The 23,174-nt window shown below is 42.2% G+C and overlaps 1 protein-coding gene across 6 annotated transcripts in view; it reads right to left on the bottom strand.

The window, feature by feature from the left end:
* Positions 1 to 406: 406 nt before the first annotated feature.
* The window catches only part of LOC139279704 (eyes absent homolog 3-like), a 110,206-nt gene continuing 87,438 nt past the window's right edge, over positions 407 to 23,174 (bottom strand). For 5 of the 6 annotated variants that reach the window (XM_070898844.1, XM_070898843.1, XM_070898845.1 and 2 more), the window contains 6 exons: positions 22,480 to 22,538; positions 18,529 to 18,689; positions 18,283 to 18,397; positions 17,421 to 17,542; positions 5,887 to 5,987; positions 407 to 2,234 (listed from right to left, as the gene is read on the bottom strand). In XM_070898844.1, coding sequence (XP_070754945.1) covers positions 2,154 to 2,234; positions 5,887 to 5,987; positions 17,421 to 17,542; positions 18,283 to 18,397; positions 18,529 to 18,689; positions 22,480 to 22,538 — 639 coding nt within the window. In that variant the 3' untranslated portion in view covers positions 407 to 2,153. The remainder of the gene's footprint in view (positions 2,235 to 5,886; positions 5,988 to 17,420; positions 17,543 to 18,282; positions 18,398 to 18,528; positions 18,690 to 22,479; positions 22,539 to 23,174) is intronic. The other variant, XM_070898847.1, reaches the window with a different exon arrangement.

The following is a 23,174-nucleotide window of genomic DNA, read 5'->3' as shown; positions in this document are numbered from 1 at the left end:
TTGTCTCGTAAACACACAGCCCTGCCCTTGGACGGGTCACTAAAATCCTCCCAACTTACATGTACACATTAATTTTACCCAATATTAATTTTCATGCTTTATATAGAAAGTAGTCTAAAGGACACTCAATACAACAAGTTTTAGTGCGAGCTAAAACATAACAATTCCGTCAGCCAATAAGTGTCTGTATAACTACTACTGGGGAGCATCACGTATAATTCTGCTTCTAGGAGGCAAGTACCTATACCATTTCTTGTTAAAAATAACAGAAGCGTTTGACATTTGCCAACACCCATGGTATAAACACAATGGAGGTACTGTAGAAAGAAAGGTTACATAACAGTACATGGTAGTTTACAAAACATAATGGTGCCATACTAACTCATCAGGCTTGAGTGAATTATGCCAGGTGCATTAAAGTGATTTATTTACAAAATGTCACGATACCAAGTGTTTATGTCACACTCAGAAATTATTTCTTCCATATATAAAAAGAGTTTTTTTTTTATCAACAGAGGTAAAATGGTCTTCACAATGAGGCGAAGGATAGTTTGTGGTCAGCTACTGTAAAGATCACAGGAGGAGACAACGAGGAGATGTGTACAACCGTTCCAATTTGGCCCCAGTGGTATGCACTGAACTCAAACCTGCTGGGTGCAAGCCACTCATCTCAGGTGTAACACCAAGATATTTAACTCACTGCCTTTGAAAAAAGGTTTAAGTCCAACTTCTCATTTAATATTTTTGGTACTCAACATCTGCTCGATTTCTCCTCAACTTGTGCTGCATTCGATATACGAACAATGGATCATCGATGCAAAAACCTAAAATGCATAGAAAACACATTGGATTGGACAGATGGGAATTAATTTAACAAACTATTTGCATTCTACAGTTAGGAATAAATAGTTTATAAATATTTTAAACATAAACAGCAGTAGGCCCAGCCAACTATATTTTTTCTATGTCTCTTTATTCATTCAGAGATGAACTAATACACATTATTACCAGCATCTCAGATATCCAAATTGCTCAAACCAGTTAGTTTCTAGGGGGTGTTTGACTTAAAAAGGGATAATAGCAAAGGCCACTTGTAATATCATAAAAATATGTCTAAAGAACAATCCGAGTGGAACTGCCAGCAACAGAAAATCACTAATATAGTGATTCTGTCGCTAACAAAAAATAGAAAGAAGCAATGTAATTTGGGGGGATAGAAGAGGAGGAAAGGAACCATCAAGATTGGCAGATCATCTCTCTCCTCTACTGCATCAAGTAGTACTAAACTGGAACGATTCTCTGCTGTGTTTGAGGCTCTATCTGGTGCGGAGTGGCACTGTACTGCCACGGCAACACGGAGTGGCACTGTACTGCCACGGCAACACGGAGTGGCACTGTACTGCCACGGCAACACGGAGTGGCACTGTACTGCCACGGCAACACGGAGTGGCACTGTACTGCCACGGCAACACGGAGTGGCACTGTACTGCCACGGCAACACGGAGTGGCACTGTACTGCCACGGCAACATTTGGAATCGGGGTGCAACCCGAGAAAGGTGTTTATTAAAAAACTACAGAAAATTACAATTAAAAAGACCCACAGCTGAAATGAAGGTCAGTTGTTTTAAAAGTAGATTGAACTGCTCCTTTATACTTCTTGTCAAATAAATCTCCAATGCATTTCTGCAGCCGAGCTTCCCAGTAAAATACACTGCTGGATCCAGGTTGGTCTGTAGATAATGCTGAAGTATGGATGTCCAGGAACATTTATACAGTAAAGTTTCCAAAGAATGTTTTGCACAAAGCCTCCATAGTTATACCAGCTGAAGTTTCAGTGCATTTAACATGGAGCAGATACGGTCTTGACTATAGTTCAGCACAGGAACTTCTGTTCCTTTAAACATCCATTTCAAACATTTGATGTGTGTGAATAGAATTTTTTTTTTAAGTTAGTAAATTAACCCTCGAGTTCCTGCAACATTTGTGTGTGTGTTTTTAAGTTAATGTCTGACATTAACAAGCAGATCGGTCATAGCTGAACTGCTCACAGTCCTAACTGGTTTATCCTGGTTAAACAAGAATCACTACGAACAAAATTAGTGGTCCATCCTCAAACAGGGTGTAAGTCTGTTGCAGTAGTTCAGCTTCTTGCTCACAGGTAGTCCAATTCCAGAGCTTGATGTAATGACATCAGATCTCCATGATTCAATATTCTCCAAAACGGCATATTGTGCTGGAATTAGAGTATACATATAATCATGTACAAGTAATACACCAAACCTCAGTAAACCTTGCAAGACAATTACAGTAAACTTTATTGGAGTAAAGATCACAAATAGAAAAGTTCCATTTTCTGAGAATGTATTTTACTATCTTTTCACTCCTTCTAATTCATGAGAAAGTTGTGCATTTTGCCAATGTAAAACTGGAAACTAAACCTCTGTGCTTTGCATCCCTTAATAAGTCCAGCAGATGGCAATCAACCTTCAGACATAGAGCGTTACACGTACTGAAGAAGCATTAGGAAACATCATAGTTATATCCTGGACAGTGACTGGAGCACATTCTGGAATGCACCACACGTTTGTGTATTCAACAATATGTATTCTGTTCATCACATTTTATATCTAAAATAAGAATTCTAAATGTTTAGAGTACTGGCAGTTAACAGTATAAGAACATAAAGTATAGGAGCTGGAGTAGGCCATTAGGCCCCTTGAGCCTGCTCCACCATTTAATAAGATCATGGCTGATCTGATCATGGACTCAGCTCCACTTCCCTGCCCACTCCCCATAACCCTTCACTCCCTTATCACTCAAAAATCTGTCCATCTCCACCTTAAATATATTCAAAGTCCCAGCCTCCACAGCTCTCTGGGGCAGAGAATTCCACAGACTTACGACTCAGAAGAAATTCCTCCTCATCTCAGTTCTAAATGGGCGACCCTTTATTCTTAAACTATGCCCCCTAGTTCTAGATTCCCCCACGAGTGGAAACATCCTCTCTGCATCTAACCTGTTGAGCCCCCTCAGTATCTTATATGTTTCAATAAGATCGCCTCTCATTCTTCTAAACTCCAATGCTTATAGGCCCAACCTGCTCAATCTTTTTTCATAAGTCAACCTCCTCATGTCCAGAAATCAACCGAGTGAACCTTCTCTGAACTGCCTCCAATGCAAGTATATCCTTCCTTAATTAAGGAGACCAAAACTGTACGCAGTACTCCAGGTATGGCCTCACCAATACCCTGTACAGTTGTAGGACTTCTCTGCTTTTATACTCCATCCCCCTTGCAAGACCAATACAAAATATTTGTTCAAAGTCTATGCCATTTCCCTGTTTCCCATTATTAATTCCCCAGTCTCCTCCTCTAAGGGACCAACATTTACTTTAGCTACTCTCTTCCCTTTTATATACCTGTAGGAGTTTTTGCTATCTGTTTTTATATTTCTTGCTGGTTTTACTATCATACTCTATCTTCCCTCTCTAAAGTGACTCTGGCCAGACTTGAACCCACAACTTTTAAATGACTTATCTCCACCATTAACTAGATATCCAATGCCCTATCCATTGCGCCACATGCTATTGAGTATGAGTCAATATTAAAATACTCAAATCAAATGTAGTAATACTTCTGCATAAAGATGGACTTGCACCTTCCCACAATCAGTCAGAATTAAAGTCCACGTCATAGATTTAGTTACTTTGCATGGTCAGGCTAGACTATGGCTTCTTCCATTGGGATATTGCATGCATAGATGCTAAATAGCAAATCCATGAATATCATTTTTAGCTGTGAGATAATGACTTTCATTAATAAACGTTACACAGAGTAAAACGGCCCATTTAAATGCAGGCATCAATTTGATTGAAAGCCAACAGATTTAAATTTATCTGTTGAAAGCATCATCATAGGCAGTCCCTCGGAATCGAGGAAGACTTGCTTCCACTCTAAAAATGAGTCCTTAGGTGGCTGAACAGTCCAATACGAGAACCACAGTCCCTGTCACAGGTGGGACAGATAGTCGTTGAGGGAAAGGGTGGGTGGGACTGATTTGCCGCACGCTCCTTCCGCTGCCTGCGCTTGGTTTCTGCATGTTCTCGGCGATGAGACTCGAGGTGCTCAGCGCCCTCTCAGATGCACTTCCTCCACTTAGGGTGGTCTTTGGGCCAGGGACTCGCAGGTGTCGGTAGGGATGTTGCATTTTATCAGGGAGGCTTTGAGGGTGTCCCTGTAACGATTCCTCTGCCCACCTTTGGTGCTTCTGTTGAAAATTAAGGTGCTAGAAACCCCAAAATAATATTCCATACAGAATATAACAGCTTTTCAGGTGTTTGCAAGCAAGGCTATGAAATATAATTTGTTGAATGTGCCTCGAGAGAAACCCGCAGCACAGAATGTGGCAGATGTTTTGCAATCCACTAAATGATACCTTCCAGTTTTAAAATATCCACTACAGTTGATGTGGATTACTTTGCAAATTAAGTGAAATCAACTTATATGCAACCAACTGCTTGGGATGAACACAGAGAAGTACATGATTACATGAAAGCAGGGCTGTTGTGTTTAACTTAACAGCTTTATTCCAAGAGGGTCTGGATTAACACCAGAGATGTTTCACTACAATTGAAAGTGGAAACATCTACAACAGGACATTTAAGCAATGATCCCCAAGAGATTGATCAAGGAGGATTTTATTCTTTCATATGTGCACTTTGTGACTGATATCTTTATCTAAACCAGGAAACATGGTTTTCTGCTTACTACTTTTCATTTTACTCATTCTTCGCGTTGTCGTTTGTGGGATCTTGCTATGTGCAAGTTAGTTGCTGTGTATGCCTGAAAAACTTCCAAAATGACTCGTGAACTTTGAAGTGCCCACGTGACATCCAAACGGTCATAACAGACACTATATAAATGCAAGTTTGCTCTTTTATAATCGTTGATGGTGCAGACAAGAAACCGATTTTTGATCCCCATTTAAAAACACAGCAGACTACTATCTCATTTTTCAAAGAACGCATCTTTGGTGATGTTGTGCCTCAGGTAGGAGGTGTTGTTTTTAAAAAAAAACTTTTGTTTGAAGTACGGTTAGTTAGCGTGCATGCAAGCTGACTGAATTCAAGGAATTAAAATAAAAAGCAATGCATGCAGAAAACAAAGGATAAGAAAAAACTTTTGGGAAATGAAAAAGAAAAATGACTATGCAATTGAAGAAAAAGGTGCAGAGAAACTGAAATCAAAACTAGTTCTAATTATTGAGAAACTGAAAAAATGAAAACGCCACTCAAAACCATAAACAAGTCAATAAAACTCTGGTGAAATGCTCAAGGATCAAATTTCAGACTTCATTTACACAGACCAATAGGGGCAGATGACTGCCATCATTTCCGTTAAGCTCGCACGTCAAAGCATGGTTGGCCGGGGGAGATTCGATATAAAGCAGATTGTCAGATTTTAATATACAGCAAATGAACAGAGGTGAAATTTGGACTTTCAAGTAATATTGCATACAAGTGGATTTGACTCTTAAAACTGGAATGGTCCTGAAGAAATTAAAGAAAGCATAGTTTAACTTGTTTTGATCCATTAGATTCAATCTCATGCAAAAAAAGAGTTAATAGCATACAACCAACACCAAAACTTACCTTAAGACAAACCCGCCCGCCCTTCCCCACAACAAAAATCACCCACACTATGACACTTTCAACTGATCGTGGCCAATATTTTGCGAAACTTAACCCTGATCAACTGTTGCATCCATTTGCAATTTCTGGCACTTGTCCATTATTTGCATAATTACAATTATGTATGCTACCTTTGTATCAAATTTTTGCCACGTGAAGTTTATTTTCACTGTAAAATATTCCAAGTTAAGTTTACCCGTTTAGCTGCATACTCCTCATCCCGACCATCTCCAATGACTACATATGTAACTTTCTTCCCAAATCTGGATACAATGCGCTCAAAACAGCTTTCTTTGCCTGAAAAACAAATATATCTTAGTGATTTGACAGCCGAGTGAAGGTGGAGGATTTGTTTACAGATGTCATGAATTATTTCTACCTGCGCTTCAAGACCAACTGTTTAAAAATAAATTGTGCATCTAATAAAACAACTGATTTTCATTGAGGAGAAACTTTGCTAAAAACACTTATAGGAGCAATATGGAGCGTGGCAAATATATATATTGGCGGTTAGATGTTAAACTTATGCTTCATCTACCTGTTCAGGTGGGCCTTAAAAAAAAAATGCCCTCGTGACATCACTTGAATGAGGAGCAGCGAATTTTCCAATGTCCTCATTAATATTCCTCTTTCAAGTAACACCAAAAGCAGATGGACTGGCCGATCAGCTTATTGCTGCCTGTGCGACAATGAACGGCTACCTCATTTACCCACCCAGATATCATTAATTCTGCAAAAGTCAGATGTTTCAACAACAAAGAACAGTACAAGCTTTCCTTCTGAGAATTAGTTTTCATATTAACCTTAAGGTGGTGATTTTAAAGCTCTCAGGAAAATGTTCCTTGCAGCTGAAGCCTGCATTGTTTCATTCTAAACTAGCACTGCACTGTGAAGAGAACGACAAGTCAGCATGCAACACAGGTACACAGACAGATGATATATTTTCAACAAATAAAAAGGTGCACAATTGTAATAAAATAAGCCTAAAAGACCTCTTTCTATTCTTCAACATAGTAAATTCATCCAAATGTGGATGCAATTTATAATAAATTTGTGAAAATGTTTTTCTGAAACAGAAAATCAATGGCCCGTGTTGGGAAGAATATATTCACTTCTTCCAACTAACACCAGCCTCAAGTAGAAGTCAAATGCAGAATACTGCTTCATTTACAATGCTAACAGGTCTTAATCACTGTTTTGTGCCCCCATTGTATTGTGATTTTCATGCTGAATTCACATCAGCTGAGGTGCAATTCAGTGTGTAAATCACAAATAGTGTCACTAAACCCCATTTCGATTCAAAACCTGCTCACGTTGTGGTCCAATGTTAGAGCTACACTACCCCAAGCACAACACTCCAGAATTCAATGTGCATCATGATATCGCTGTAGACATGGGAGATGCCCTATACCTAGTGGCATAGGGCCAATAGTCAGTTCACCAGTAGTTTCAATATGCATTACCCAAGTCATCATCATAAGCAGTCCCTCGAGGAAATCAAGAAAATTTTGCTTCCACTCCAAAAGTGAGTTCTCAGGTGACTGTACAGTCCAATACGGAAATTACAGTCTCGGTCACAGATGGGACAGACAGTGGTTTGAGGAAAGGGTGGGTGGGGAGTCTGTTTTGCCGCACTCTCCTTCCGCTGCCTGCGTTTATCCTCCGCATGCTCTCGGCGACAAGACCAGAGGTGCTCAGCACCCTCCCGGATGCCCTTCTTCCACGTAGGGCGGTCTTGGGCCAGGGATGTTGCACTTTATCAAGGAGGCTTTGAGGGTGTCCTTGAAACGTTTCCTCTGTCCACCTGGGGCTCAGCTGCCGAATAGAGCGTTTGCTTTGGGAGTCTCGTGTCAGGCATGCGGGCGATGTGGCCCGCCCAGTGAAGCTGGTCAAGTGCGGTCAGTGCTCGAGATGTTGGTCTGATCAAGAACACAGACGTTGGTGCATCTATCCTCCCAGTGGATTTGCAGGATCTTGCGGAGGCAGCGTTGGTGGTATTTCTCCAGCGCTTTGAGGTGTCTGCTGTATATGGTCCACGTCCCCGAGTCATATAGGAGGCCGAATATCACTAGAGCCCTGTAGACCATAAGCTTGGTGCCAGATGAGAGGTCCTGGTCTTCAAACACTCTTCCTCAGGCGACCGAAGGCTGCGCTGGCACACTAGAAGCGGTGTTGGATCTCGTCGATGGTGTCTGCCCTTGCTGATATTAGGCTCCAGAGGTATGGAAAATGGTCCACGTTGTCCAAGGCCGTGCCATGGACTTTGATGACCGGGGGGGGGGGGCAGTGCTGTGTGATGGGGTCAGGTTGGTGAAGGACCTTCATCTTACGGATATTTAGTGTAAGGCCCATGCTTTCGTACGCCCCATTGAAGGTGTTGACGATGGCTTGGAGTTCAGCCTCTAAATGTGCGCACACACAAGCGTCAGCCGCAGACTGTAGTTCAATGACCGAGGATGCGACGACCTTGGATCTAGCCTGGAGGCGACGGAAGTTGAACAGGTTCCCATTGGTTCTATAGTTTAGTTCCACTCCAGCGGGGAGCTTGTTGAGAGTGCGATACAGCGATACAGCATTGCAGCGAGGAAGATTGAGAAGAGCTTTGGCGTGATGATGCAGCCCTGCTTGACCCCGGCGGGCAGGGGAAGGCCAGCTCAAAGAACAAGGTGAAGGTTACACCTTCTTCTGGAAAGGCAAACCAGAGGAAGAACGCTGCCTCCATGGAGTTGGCTTCGCCATCAAGAACGAGCTGGTCGGCCGCCTCAGAGACTCCCCCTGCTGGATTAGCGAACATCTCATGATTCTCCGGTTCACTCTATCCCGAAACCAGTGCAGGACATTCTAAAAAGTGAGGGAGAACAGCCAGTTGTCGTGGTGCACATTGGTACCAACGACATAGGTTTAAAAAAAAGGGATGAGGTCCTACGAGACGAACTTAAGGAGCTAGGAGCTAAATTAAAAAGTAGGATATCAAAAGTAGTAATCTCAGGATTGCTACCAGTGTCACGTGCTAGTCAGAGTAGGAATCGTAGGATAGCTCAGATGAATATGTGGCTTGAGCAGTGGTGCAGCAGGAGGGATTCAAATTCCTGAGACATTGGAACCGGTTCTGGGGGAGGTGGGACCAGTACAAACCGGACAGTCTGCACCTGGGCAGGACCGGAACCAATGTCCTAGGGGGAGTGTTTGCTAGTGCTGTTGGGGAAGAGTTAAACTAATATGGCAGGGGGATGGGAACCAATGCAGGGAGACAGAGGGAAACAAAAAGGAGACAAAAGCAAAAGACAGAAAGGAGATGAGTAAAAGTAGAGGGCAGAGAAACCCAAGGCAAAAAACAAAAAGGGCCACTGAATATAAAGGGGCTGCAGGAAGGGTCAAAACTAAAAATTCATGGTTTAAAAACGAGGATTAAAACACTCTACCTAAATGCACGCAGCATTCGAAATAAAGTAAATGAGTTGACGGCACAAATCATTACAAATGGGTATGATTTGGTGGCCATTACAGAAACGTGGTTGCAGGGTGGCCAAGATTGGGAATTAAACATACAGGGGTATCTGACAATTCGGAAAGTTAGACAAGAAGGGAAAGGAGGTGGGGTAGCTCTGTTAATAAAGGATAATATCAGGGCAGTTGTGAGAGACGATATTGGCTCTAATGAACAAAATGTTGAATCATTGTGGGTGGAGATTAGAGATACTAAGGGGAAAAAGTCACTGGTCGGCGTAGTTTATAGGCCCCCAAATAACAACTTCACGGTGGGGCGGGCAATAATCAAGGGAATAATGAAGGCATGTGAAAAAGGAACGGCAATAGTCATGGGGGATTTTAACCTACATATCGATTGGTCAACTCAAATCGCACGAGGTAGCCTGGAGGAGGAATTCATAGAATGCATACGGGATTGTTTCTTAGAACAGTATGTAACAGAACCTACAAGGGAGCAAGCTATCTTAGATCTGGTCCTGTGTAATGAGACAGGAAAAATAAACGATCTCCTAGTAAAAGATCCTCTCGGAATGAGTGATCACAGTATGGTTGAATTTGTAATACAGATTGAGGGTGAGGAAGTTGTGTCAGAAACGAGCGTACTATGCTTAAACAAAGGGGACTACAGTGGGACGAGGGCAGAGTTGGCTAAAGTAGACTGGAAACACAGACTAAACGGTGGCACAATTGAGGAACAGTGGAGGACTTTTAAGGAGCTCTTTCATAGTGCGCAACAAAAATATCTTCCAGTGAAAAAGAAGGGCGGTAAGAGAAGGGATAACCAGCCGTGGATAACCAAGGAAATAAAGGAGAGTATCAAATTAAAAACCAATGCGTATAAGGTGGCCAAGGTTAGTGGGAAACTAGAAGATTGGGAAAATTTTAAACATCAGCAAAGAATGATTAAAAAAGCAATAAAGAAAGGAAAGATAGATTACGAAGGTAAACTTGCGCAAAACATAAAAACAGATAGTAAAAGCTTTTACAGATATATAAAACGGAAAAGAGTGACTAAAGTAAATGTTGGTCCCTTAGAAGATGAGAAGGGGGATTTAATAATGGGAAATGTGGAAATGGCTGAGACCGTAAACAATTATTTTGCTTCCGTCTTCACAGTGGAAGACACAAAAACCATGCCAAAAATTGCTGGTCACAGGAATGTGGGAAGGGAGGACCTTGAGACAATCACTATCACTAGGGGGGTAGTGCTGGACAGGCTAATGGGACTCAAGGTAGACAAGTCCTCTGGTCCTGATGAAATGCATCCCAGGGTATTAAAAGAGATGGCGGAAGTTATAGCAGATGCATTCGTTATAATCTACCAAAATTCTCTGGATTCTGGGGAGGTACAAGCGGATTGGAAAGCAGCTAATGTAACACCTCTGTTTAAAAAAGGGGGCAGACAAAAGGCAGGTAACTATAGGCCGGTTAGTTTAACATCTGTAGTGGGGAAAATGCTTGAAACTATTAAGGAAGAAATAGCGGGACATCTAGATAGGAATAGTGCAATCAAGCAGACGCAGCATGGATTAATGAAGGGGAAATCATGTTTAACTAATTTATTGGAATTCTTTGAGGATATAACGAGCATGGTGGATAGAGGTGTACCGATGAATGTGGTGTATTTAGATTTCCAAAAGGCATTCGATAAGCTGCCACACAAAAGGTTACTGCAGAAGATAGAGGTACGCGGAGTTAGAGGAAATGTATTAGCATGGATAGAGAATTGGCTGGCGAACAGAAAGCAGAGAGTTGGGATAAATGGGTCCTTTTTGGGTTGGAAATCGGTGGTTAGTGGTGTGCCACAGGGATCAGTGCTGGGACCACAACTGTTTACAATATACATAGATGACCTGGAAGAGGGGAAAGAGTGTAGTGTAACAAAATTTGCAGATGACACAAAGATTAGTGGGAAAGCGGGTTGTGTAGAGGACACAGAGAGGCTGCAAAGAGATTTGGATAGGTTAAGCGAATGTCGGAAAGTGTGAGGTCATCCACCTTGGAGGAAAAAAAAAAAACAGTAAAAGGGAATATTATTTGAATGTGGAGAAATTACAACATGCTGAGGTGCAGAGGGACCTGGGGGTCCTCGTGCATGAATCCCAAAAAGTTAGTTTGTAGGTGCAGCAGGTAATCAGGAAGGCGAATGGAATGTTGGCCTTCATTGCGAGAGGAATGGAGTATAAAAGCAGGGAGGTCCTGCTGCAACTGTATAGGGAGGGTATTGGTAAGGCCGCACCTGGAGTACTGCGTGCAGTTTTGGTCACCTTACTTAAGGAAGGATATACTAGCTTTGGAGGGGGTACAGAGACGATTCACGAGGCTGATTCCGGAGATGAGGGGGTTACTTTATGATGATAGATTGAGTAGACTGGGTCTTTACTCGGAGTTCAGAAGGATGAGGGGTGATCTTATAGAAACATTTAAAATAATGAAAGGGATCGACAAGATAGAGGCAGAGAGGTTGTTTCCACTGGTCGGGGAGACTAGAACTAGGGGGCACAGCCTCAAAATACGGGGGAGCCAATTTAAAACCGAGTTGAGAAAGAATTTCTTCTCCCAGAGGGTTGTGAATCTGTGGAATTCTCTGCCGAAGGAAGCAGTTGAGGCTGGCTCATTGAATGTATTCAAGTCACAGATAGATAGATTTTTAACCAATAAGGGAATTAAGGGTTATGGGGAGTGGGCGGGTAAGTGGAGCTGAGTCCACGGCCAGATCAGCCATGATCTTATTGAATGGCGGTGCAGGCTCGAGGGGCTAGATGGCCTACTCCTGTTCCTAATTCTTATGTTCAGTGCGCCACAGTTATCAGCGCGTAAGCCCCAACACACGACGCAACAGAGGAATTCTACTCCAGCCTCGAGCAATCCCTGTCCTGAGTCCCTACGGAGGACAAACTGATCCTCCTCGGCGACTTCAACGCCAGAGTCGGTAAGGGCACAGACCTCTAGGGAGGCGTGATCGGCAGAGGGGGTAGGGGAAACCAACTCCAGCAGTACCCTGCCCCTGACAAAATGCCTAGAACACGACCTTATCACCAACACCAGAGGGACAAGTACAAGGCATTGTGGCAGCACTTGAGCTCCAAGCACTGGCACCTACTCGACTACGTTATCGCCCGAGCAAGGGACCGCAAGGACAATCGCATCACCCATGCCATGACAGAAGCAGACGACTGCCGAATGGTCCATCGCCTAATCTGTTCCATCATCATCAATATCAATATAGCCCCAAAGTGGCAATGGCAACAGAAGCAATGCCGTAGAAAAATCAAAGACCCAGTTAAGAGAGCCCTTTCCAGCCAGTGCCTCACTGCCAACCTGGCGACCCTCGATGACCCCAAGACGCAGAGCGCCCCCAGCACTTGGTCTGCTCTCCAGTCCACCATAACCAGCGCCTGCGAAGTGACGCTCAGTCACTCAACCAGGAAACACCAGGACTGGTTTGATGAGAATGACCAGGAGATCCAGGAGCTAATAAACCGCACGCGCAGGGCATTTCTGAACTTAAAAATTACCCAAGTATCATGGGCTGTACACAGGGCACTTTGGCATCCTATAACACAAGTACAGCAGTACATGCGGCATGTATGCATCTGAGCTCCTGTGGGAAGGTCGTACGCCCAACCGCGTGAGCCCATGAGAACTTGATTGTCTCCGTGCCAGAACTGTTACGTGGCTCACTCATGCTGGCTCAGCTAGTTTAAGGCATTAGAATAGGAAACTCTACTGCAATAGCATTATATTTCCATTTTCCACGTCAGACATCCTAGGATGCTTTGTGCATGAATTCATGCTCATTCGGGGCCATATTAAGATTACCCAAACTCATTCTATTGAGGTTTTTAAAGCAACTGTCCAAGACGATCCAGTGGTGTGGGCTAGATTCAAACTATGATTTGAACTGAGTGTTCCAATGTAGTATGTTATCCAGTTCCTCTGTTGAATTATTTGATATTATCAACATGAAACTATATGCAAGTCTGAACAAAATGTGTTTGACAAATTAATTAAGAGTTTTTTGAGAATGTAACTAGCAGGGTAGATAAAGGGGAATCAGTGGATGTGGTATATTGGATTTCCAAAAGGCATTCAATAAGGTGCCATATAAAAAGGTTATTACACAAGATACGGGATCATGGGATTGGAGTTAATGTATTAGCATGGATAGAGGATTGGTTAACAGACAGAAAAGAGAGAGTCGGGATATTTGGCTCTTTTTCAGGTTGGAAGGCTGTAACTCGTGGGGTGCCGCAGGGATCAGTGCTGGGGCCTCTGCTATTTACAATCTATATTAATGACCTAGATGAAGGGACCGAGTGTAATGTATCCAAGTTTGCTGACGATATAAAGCTAGGTGGGACAGTAAGCTGTGAGGAGAACACAAAGCTCTGCAAAGGGATATCGATGGACTAAGTGAGTGGGCAGTTAGGTGGCAGATGGAGTATAATGTAGGGAAATGTGAGGTTATTCACTTGGTTCGGAAAAATAGAAAAACAGGAAGAATAGAAAACAGAATAAATGGTGAAAGACTTTTAAATGTTGGTGTTCAGAGAGATTTGGGTGTCCTTGTGCAAAAAACACAGGAAGCTAGCATGCAGGTAACACCGTGCAACAAGGAATGCAAATGGCATGTTGTCCTTTATTGTAAGGGGGTTGGAGTAAAAGAGTAAGGAAGTCTTGCTACAATTGTACAGGGCCTTGGTGAGACCACACCTGGAGTACTGTGCACAGTTTTGGTCTCCTTATTAAAGGAAGGATATACTTGCCTTGGAGGCGGTGCAACAAAGGTTCACTAGATTGATTCCTGGGATGAGAGGGCTGTCCAATGAGGAGAGATTGTGTAGATTGGGCCTATACTATCTGGAGTTAAGAAGAATGAGAGGTGATCTCATTGAAACATACAAGATTCTGAGGGGGATTGACAAAGTAGATGCCGAGAGGTCGTTTCCTCGGGCTGGAATGTCTAAAACTAGGGGGTATAGTCTCAGGATAAGGGGTAGGCCATTTAAGACAGAGATGAGGAGGAGTTTCTTCACTCAGAGGGTTGTGAATCTTTGGAATTCTCTGCCCCAGAGAGCTGTGGATGCTGAGTCTCTGAATATATTCAAAGTTGAGATGATAGATGTTTGGAGTCTCGGGCAATCAAGGGATATGGGGATCGGGCGGGAAAGTGGAGTTGAGGTCGATGATCAGCCATGATCTTATTGAATGGCGCTCGAGGGGCCGTATGGCCTACTCCTGCTCCTATTTCTTATGTTCTTAAAATACCCTCTAAATGAACGTACATCTTCATCGCCAGCAGTAGCTGATTTAAATAATGCTCCTCACACTGTTAGATATTTTTTGAATGAACTTATTCCAATTTACTAAGAATGTTAACAAAATGTAAAAAAAGAGAAAATAAAACCTCACAAGAACTGAAAAGCAACAAGGAGAATGTCAAATCTTATTCGAACAACACCTTCAAGACCAAATTGTTTGATGAAAGGGTTAATAAGTCAATAATACTTTGGAGCATACCAGCAGTTGGGATAATCATACTATGGGTTGACAGATCAGTTAGCTGCAAAACAGCTTATTCTGGAAATTATTGAAAAAATGGACAGTTACATAATCATGATAGATTTTGAAAATATAGGGCCATATGATAAACTAACATAACAGTCACTAACTGTAGGGCAGGTTACAAGACGACAGAACCAAAAAGCACTTACACAAGCTGATGCTTAAACCTTGATGGTTATTTTCCTTCTACTCCAAACTCTCGTCATCCAAGTAGATATACTGCTGGGAGTGTTTCCAGGTCTCTACTCAAAGTACTACTAAGATCAGCAACAAGAATTTGCACGGGAACAGCCTAGAGTCATAACAGCACAGAAGGAGGCCATTCGGCCCATTGAGTCCATGCCGACTCTGTCGAGCAATCCAGTCAGTTCCATTTCCCTGCTCTATCCCCAGAGCCCTGCAAGTTTATCTCCCTCAAGTGCCTATCCAATTTCCTTTTGAAATCATTGATCGTCTCCGCTTCGCCCATTTAGAACAGAGATGAGGAGGAATTTCTTTGCTCAGAGGCTCGTAAATCTGTGCAATTCTCTGCCCCAGAGAGCTGTGGAGGCTGGGTCATTGAATATATTTAACGGTGGAGATACAGATTTTTGAGCGATATGGGAGTCAAGGGTTATGGGGAGCGGGCAGGGAAGTGGAGCTGAGCCCAAGATCAGATCAGCCAAGATTTTATTAAATGGTGGAGCAGGCTCGAGGGGCCAAATGTCCTACTCCTGCTCCTATTCCTTATGTTCCTCGTAGGCAGCGAGTTCCAGGTAATTACCACTCCCTACGTAAAAATGTTCTTCCTCACATTCCCCCTGTATCTCTGGCCCAAAACCTTCAATCTGTGCCCCCTAGTCCTTGTACCATCAGCTATTGGAAACAATTTTTCTTTGTCTATTTTATCTAAACCGGTGTACACCCTATCAAATCTCCCCTCAAACTTCTTTGCTCCAAGGAGAACAACCCCAGCTTCTCCAACCTAACCTTGTGGCTAAAATCCCTCACCCCTGGAACCATTCTGGTAAATCTCCTCTGCACCCTCTCAAGGACCTTCATATCCTTCTTAGTGTGGTGACCAGAACTGGATGCAATACTTGTTGTGGCCTAGGCAACTCGCCCACATCTAGGGAAGATTGAAAGATAATGACAAGCCCTTCCGCTATCTCCACCCCCACTTCCCTCAGCAACCTGGGATGCAAGCCATCCGGACCAGGCGACTTATCCACTCTCAGCATACCCAGCCTTTCCAATACATCCTGCCCATCGATTTTCACCCCATCCATTTCCTCTAACCATCTCCACTTCTACTGATATTTTGTCAGTATCCCCTTCCTTAGTAAACACCGATAGACTATTCATTAAATATTCTAGTCGTGCCCTGCACCTCCAAGCATAGATCACATTCTTTGTCCCCAACAGGCCCCACCCTTCTTACAACCCGCTTACTATTTACATATCAGATGATGATGTTTGGGCTCCCTTTTATGTAAACTGCCATTCTATTCTCATATTCTCTCTTTGCCAGTCTTATTTTCCTCTTCACTTCCCCACTCAACTTGCTGTATGTGGCCTGGTTCTCACTTGAAGAATTCACCGGACATGCATCATACACCCTCTTTTTCTTTTGCTTCATCATACTTTCCATGTCCCTCGTCATCCAAGGAGCTTTGGTGTCCCTCTTGTTGGAATGTACCCAGCCTGTACCTGAAACATCTGCTCCTAAGATCACCCATTGTTACATGACAGGTTTTCCTGTCAATCTTATCCTGGCTAGATCCCCTCTCATCCCACTGAGGTTAGCCAGTGTGAAACTCGGCACTGCACAACAGTGACACCCTTAAAATGTTCTATGTATCGAGGATACTTGGAAGCTGTTGTAGGCATTAGGCACCCTAGGGCAACGGCACCTGTAGTATAAGGTTAGAACTATATGTAACTTGTATCATAAAATGGCTACCAGTGAAGCCTCAAGGGATTTCTGTTAGCTGAATTAGACTGCATTCCTGGAAACTGATAATTGTTGTTTCCCACACACAGGAATAACAAGCAAATTCTGCAGGTGTCTTTAATCAGCCAGGCCTTAGGACTAAATGTTCTGGTGGAAGTAAGGACAATACGACTCTAACAGGATTAAGATAAGGAGGCTACCAAAGACAGCACCGAAGGACAGTAAGATAAGGGGAGGGGGGGCCTGGAACATGAGTCGTTCCTAACAACACACCCCTTAGCAACACATGAGCTATTTTATGTTTAGAAACTAACTCTATCTATTGGTCTAATTGAATTTATAATCTATATGATGTAACTGTAGTAAACTGTTGTAAAACATATAAAGATCCATGAAACCCTTTGTTCTGCAGAGTGAAGTGCCTGGATCCAGTCCTGAGGCTTCCTCCCCGCTGGCGTTAATAAAGGCCGCATTGGCGTTAGAACCGACTGAGTGTTGAATGATTCTTCTGATAAAACACTAACACTAACAGAAGCATTACCTGAATTTCCATCAGAATAAAAATCTCTCAAGACTACATCAATGCCACTTTATATTAAACAGGCTTACTTTGCAACACAATGTGTGAAGTTTCAAAAAAATTCCCAGTTAGTTTTACCAGTGGTGCTACAATTAATTATCTAGTAGGAAATCACCCAAAGACAATAACTAAAAAATAACATTGAAAGCAAATCCCTTACCTATTTTTGTGGCACTGTAAATGTTTTCAATAGGGAAAATTTCACCTAGTCCGTACAACAACACTTTAGCCAGAGCTGGAACTAGCTGTGTTGTAGTGACCAGGATATTAACGCAGTTTCTTCTGGAATTAAAAAAACCCTGAATCAGTCAATTTAATTTTTCGAGCATACATTACCCTCTTGTTCTTTTTCCCTTTTTTGTGGTTACCAAGGTGAAGAGGTTAGTGTTAGGGAAAGAGATAATTTTTCACTTTGGCCAACTAGTATCAACATCATGCATTCATAGGTCAAGTGTAACAAGACTGAATGCAGAATAGAGCCATTGCCTGCCTGGATAATGCAGTATGACCATCCCCACTGCACAACTTGACATTGCTCTACTTCTCATGTCAGCCATCCTTGGGCTCTCTCCAGGCAAGATCATAGGTGCTTAAATGTGGGCAGTTTTGTACTGGGGTCCCCTGCCTACTAGAAACTAGACCAAAATGTTCATATTAATTTTACTTGCAACCAGGAGTCGATTTTCATCTAAAATAATTGATGGAAAATTGTGTCCAATGCATGCCCAAATTCTCGATCCGCATTTATGGCAGGCAAGGCTGCCCGAGGTCACAAAGTCAGCAAATTATCCTTTCAGTTTATTCTTTAAGCATGAGCCCACAGTCTACGCAAGACTCCCAAACGTGTTTGTTAACAATAAAGCGCTAGGCTTTGATCTGAATATTCAAGCCTTCGAAGTTCAAGAACTCTATTTGAATACCAGAGCACTGTTCAGATGTAGAATGCAACAGAAAGATAAATAAACACTCAACAAAATCCCCAAACATTATTTTTGATGTACATTGTGAATCAATTCAGTTACCTTGACTGAATTAGCAATAGTGATTTCAATGCAGTTGCTAGCCAGGAGTCAGTCAAAGCTTCTACATCAGCTCTTAACTGCTGTAAGCAATCCCTCTTGGTTGGATTGAGCAGCTCTGTTGAAATAATAAGTGACATATATTCATTTTTGTTACCTCCTTTACCAATGATTGTTGTAGCCAGAGTAGAAAAATAATTTCAAAACAGAGATTGACAACTTGAAATCACAACTTTGTCAGAAGTTTACCTCCGACATTTGTACTGTATGTGTTGTACATTTCTTTTACACGTCGATATCGAAAGGCCAGCTTTCTCATCCAATCAACACCTCCCTGAACACCGCCTCCTGAAGAATGGCTCGAACCAGACACTGATCCATGAAAGCCATCGGTAGCAAAGTTGTAGTTACTGAAACCAAAAAGTTAAAATAGCTTATTAAACGTTATTGTCCAAATGTAAAGAATACTTTAGTGTCTCATTCCCTGGGGGGAAAGCTGGTTCTTTTTGCAATTAATCAACTTTTTGCATTTTTACAGCAATATTTTCCCACTTCCACAAATTTGATTTCTATTGCCTTGTTGGATTCTTCCCTCACCCCCTGACCAAGTAGCCAGTCAAGTGTTTCTACCTAGCCTCCTGCCAATGCCGCTCTTGAATAAGTTACGAGAATGCACTCAATGGCACTACAGGTCTATTTTAAAAACCTAGAAAAAATAATGAAATGAAAAGAGCATACAGCCCATCAAGACCCATTCTTCCTTAAATTTCTCCCATCTGATCAGCATAGACTGCACCTCATTTATTTAATCACTGGAGGTAAAGTACTACAAAGTTAAATTCTGCCCCAACTCAAGGAAAACTCTCGCGTACACAGAACCATATAAAATATTCAGCTTTGCTGGCTTTCTACAGAACATTTCTATAATGACAACAGCTCAATAACTGTTCAATTCTAGAGAGAATTTCACCACATCAATGTACATTTAACTTCATCATGGTGACAAAAATTAGGCACCTTGTTTATGATGTATTACAGTAATGGCTTCTTTCTATCGTGATACAGATGGGATTTTAAAAAGTGAGGTACACGCTCAGAAAATGGCCCAGGCTAATTTGATATAATAGCTACAGAATATAGACATCATGTCTGGTCCGGTACACAAGGGAGGGGCCAAGCCATTCAATTCAAATTCAAGCAACTTGTGGTTTGTTTGCAACAGTATTGGATTGGCAGATCTTAAGAGTTTGAAAGATTATTGGCTGTGTGGTTCATAATGAAGAGGAAAGTCATGGGCTGCAGGAGGATATCAATCTACTGGTCAGGTGGGCAGAGCAGTGGCAAATGGAATTTAATTCAGAGAAGTGTGAGGTGATGCACTTTGAGGGCTAATAAGGAAAGGGTATACACATTAAGCAGTAGGCCATTTAATAGTGTAGATGAACAAAGGGACCTTGGAGTGCTTGTCCACAGATCCCTGAAAGTAGCAGGCCAGGTGGATAAGGTGGTTAAGAAGGCATACGGAATGTTTGCCCTTTATTGGCCAAGGCATAGAATATAAGAGCAGGAAGGTTATGCTTAAATTGTATAATACTTTAGTTAGGCCACAGCTGGAGTACTGCATGCAGTTCTGGTCGCTGTATTATAGGAAGGATATGATTGCACTAGAGAGGGTGCAGAGGAGATTTACTAGGATGCTGCCTGGGATGGAGAATCTTAGTTGAGGACAGTTTGGATAGGCTGGGTTTGTTCTCATTGGAACAGAGGAGGTTGAGAGGAGACCTCATTGAGGTGCAAAAAATATTGAGGGGCCTGGACATAGTACATAGTAAGAGCCTATTTCCCTTGAAGGAGGGGACTATTACAAGGGGGCATAGTTTTAAGGTGGTTGGTGGAAGGTTGAGAGGAGATTTGAGGGGTGGGCTTCTTTACGCAGAGGGTTGTGGAGATCTGGAGCTCGCTGCCTGGAAGAGTGGTGGATGCAGAAACCCTCACCACTTTTAAGAGATGGTTGGATGGGCACTTAAAGTGCAGTAACCTGCAGGGTTACGGACCTAGAGCTGGTAATTGGAGTTAGAGTGGATGACCTTTTGTTGGACGGAGCAGATATAATGGTAAGTACTGCAGGGAATAGAATATGGCCAGGGTGATCTCCTGGACTAGTTTCGATCGCCTGGATGGGTTGGAGAGGAATTTTCCCAGATTTTTTGTCCCTAAATTGTCCTGGGTTTTTAATCTGTTTTTTGGTTCTCCCAGGAGATCACATGGCTCCGGTTGAGGTGGATTGTATAAAGGGTGTCGCAGTTGTGTGAGGCGGACTGGTTGGGCTGGGTGCTCTTTGCCTTTCTGTCATTGTTCATAGGTTTATATGTAGCCTATGATGATGATGATGAACCTTTAGGGCTGCTGACCGAGGGCCGTGCGGCTCTTTGTCGGCTGGCGTGGACACAATGGGCCGAAATGGCCTCCTTCTGCGCTGTAAAGTTCTATGTTTCTATGTACATTTGTATCTGCAGTATTTTGCTTTTCTATGATTTACAGTAAAACAAATTCTCAGCCTGTCTTGCAAAAATAGACCAGTCCATTTAAACTCAGAGGCCACAGACACTCTGGATGGACAGCAAAAATCTTTCAAGTAAAGGTGAATATTCAGGGAACCGTAAATCTAGTGTGTCATTATTTCTATTCACTTATCCATTTACTGTTTATCATAAGAAAAAGCTTAGCCCCAAGCGATGTAAAGCAGTTACAGGTCCTCTGAATAGTCTGTTTCTCTGCCCTACCTATCTTTCTCTGATGGATACAGACAGACTATTTTTTTTTTTTAAAAACAAGGTAAGGTACCTAAACATGCAAACAATCTACCAAATGTGCCCAAATCAACAATCTATACAAGGCGAGAATAACTGGTTTCAAATTGATAAGCAAATACACTCCAGGTGGACCCCAGTAAATGCTCGGTAATGACACCGAAGCTTTTTTTCTCTTTGCAGCGAGATTTTCTCACCCTGAATCACTTTACCTTGGCTTTCATCTTTTGCAGAAAGCCCAGCTGAATTTGAACTTTTTAAATGGGGCTGCAAATTAAACAAACAGGATAGATCAACGGTCTTATTACTAGCATGAATGTGTATCCCAGCTGGTTGCAGCAACATTTACGTACAAGGAAAATAAATGAAGTGTACACAAAACTCTGCAATTGATAGGAACTGGAGGCCATTCAGCCCCTCGAGCCTGTTCCCACCATTCATTTAGATAATGTTTGATCTGTATCTTAACTCCCTCGACCCACCTTCGTTCTGTAACCCTTAATACCCTTGTCTAACTAAAATTCATCAATCTCCATTTTGAAATTTTCAATTGACCCCCAGCCTCAACATCTTTGGGGGAAAGAGTGTTCCAGATTTCCACTACCCCATTGTGTGAAGAAGTTCAAAATTCAAAAAAAAACTTAAGAAAAAGGAGGAAAATATGAAAAAAAAAACAGCCTCGGTATCAATTTCAACCACAACTGTGTGTCAGAGCACAACATTAATGCACGAGCAGGAGCAAGTGTAAGGACTGGAATTTGGCGAGCATTTCCGCCGGCTTTTTTGGTGGTATTTATATTTTTTGGTGGAATACCACCCAGTGCGAGTTTGATGAAAGTGTTCCACTGACGGTTTCGAAATACCGCTGTGGAGCGGATCGCCAGCATGCGAAACCGGAAAAAACGCTTCCGCCCGAGTTTGGTGGTAGCGGTGAGCCCAAGTAGAGGAGGGGGGACAAAACGCCCACGAGAAAGCAGCTGGAGCAGCCCTTCGATCAGCAGAGTTATGAAACCCGGCAAAAAAAGGTAAGTGAAAGTTTTTTAAAAAAATTCTTTTGCAGCGATTCAGTGGAAAAGGGTCCTGGGAATACTTTGATTTTTTTTCTTTTTTTGAAAAATATTGTGTGTTTTCACGCCTCGCGCCAGCTTTTTTAAAAACTAAAATATGACTGAATTTGACCAGGATCGCGTTTTCCTTCGAGAATCCACGTGGAACACCGATTTTTCCCGCCAGGCGGATTTTTTTTTTTTACATTTCTTGATTAATTTTCCGCCGATCTTAATTAACTAATCATAGCGGGTTTTTTCGGTGGTAATCCAATGGTGGCGGTTTTTCACCACATTCCAGTCCATAGACTTTTAACTGATATATAAAATTTAAAATATATTACATTAAGTCTTGTCCATTGTCATCAGCTGCAACATCCTCCACATGAACTTGATCACATTCCTGTTGAATAAGCAAGGTAAAAAGCGTAAACTTGAGAATTATGTAGATATCAAACTCAGGCTTCTAGTCTCCACATAATATTAGAGGCCTAACAAATGAACAGTGAGAAAATCAGATGGTTTTGTGCCATTTAGCACTGACAACCCTTAGAATTCTATACTGTAGTGATCACTATTTAGGATTTCCTATTATGCACATTATTTTTCCCCAGTTTGTGTGTTTGCATGCAGGCATAAAGAAAGCTCCATGTTTGCCTTGCAAGGACTGAACAGGAGTAGAGAAACAGACTAAAAATGCCAGATACTGTTCAAAGTTAAATTATTAGTAGCACAATGTATAAAGACAGCAGGCCAAGATGGTTTGCCTATCAACCACAAATATGCACAAGCACTGGGGTGACTCAGCCTTCAGTATTCCTTTTCCATCTTCCATGAAATTGCATAATCTTTGTTCAACACTGCCCCAATAATTGAGAGAAGATATTTAAAAACCAGCACAAATCCACAATTTAGCACTCTGCAGCAGAAGGTGTTAGTACAAAATAGACCTGCAATTTTTTTCTTAAATAAAATGATTTTTTTTTCCTTCATCAAATGATTCTAACTTCGAAAGGTTGTAATTTCAAGTAGTATTTGA

The sequence above is a fragment of the Pristiophorus japonicus genome, chromosome 14 (assembly GCF_044704955.1).
Source record: "Pristiophorus japonicus isolate sPriJap1 chromosome 14, sPriJap1.hap1, whole genome shotgun sequence".
NCBI classification, from domain to species: domain Eukaryota; kingdom Metazoa; phylum Chordata; class Chondrichthyes; family Pristiophoridae; genus Pristiophorus; species Pristiophorus japonicus.
This window is presented reverse-complemented; position numbering and strand designations above follow the sequence as displayed.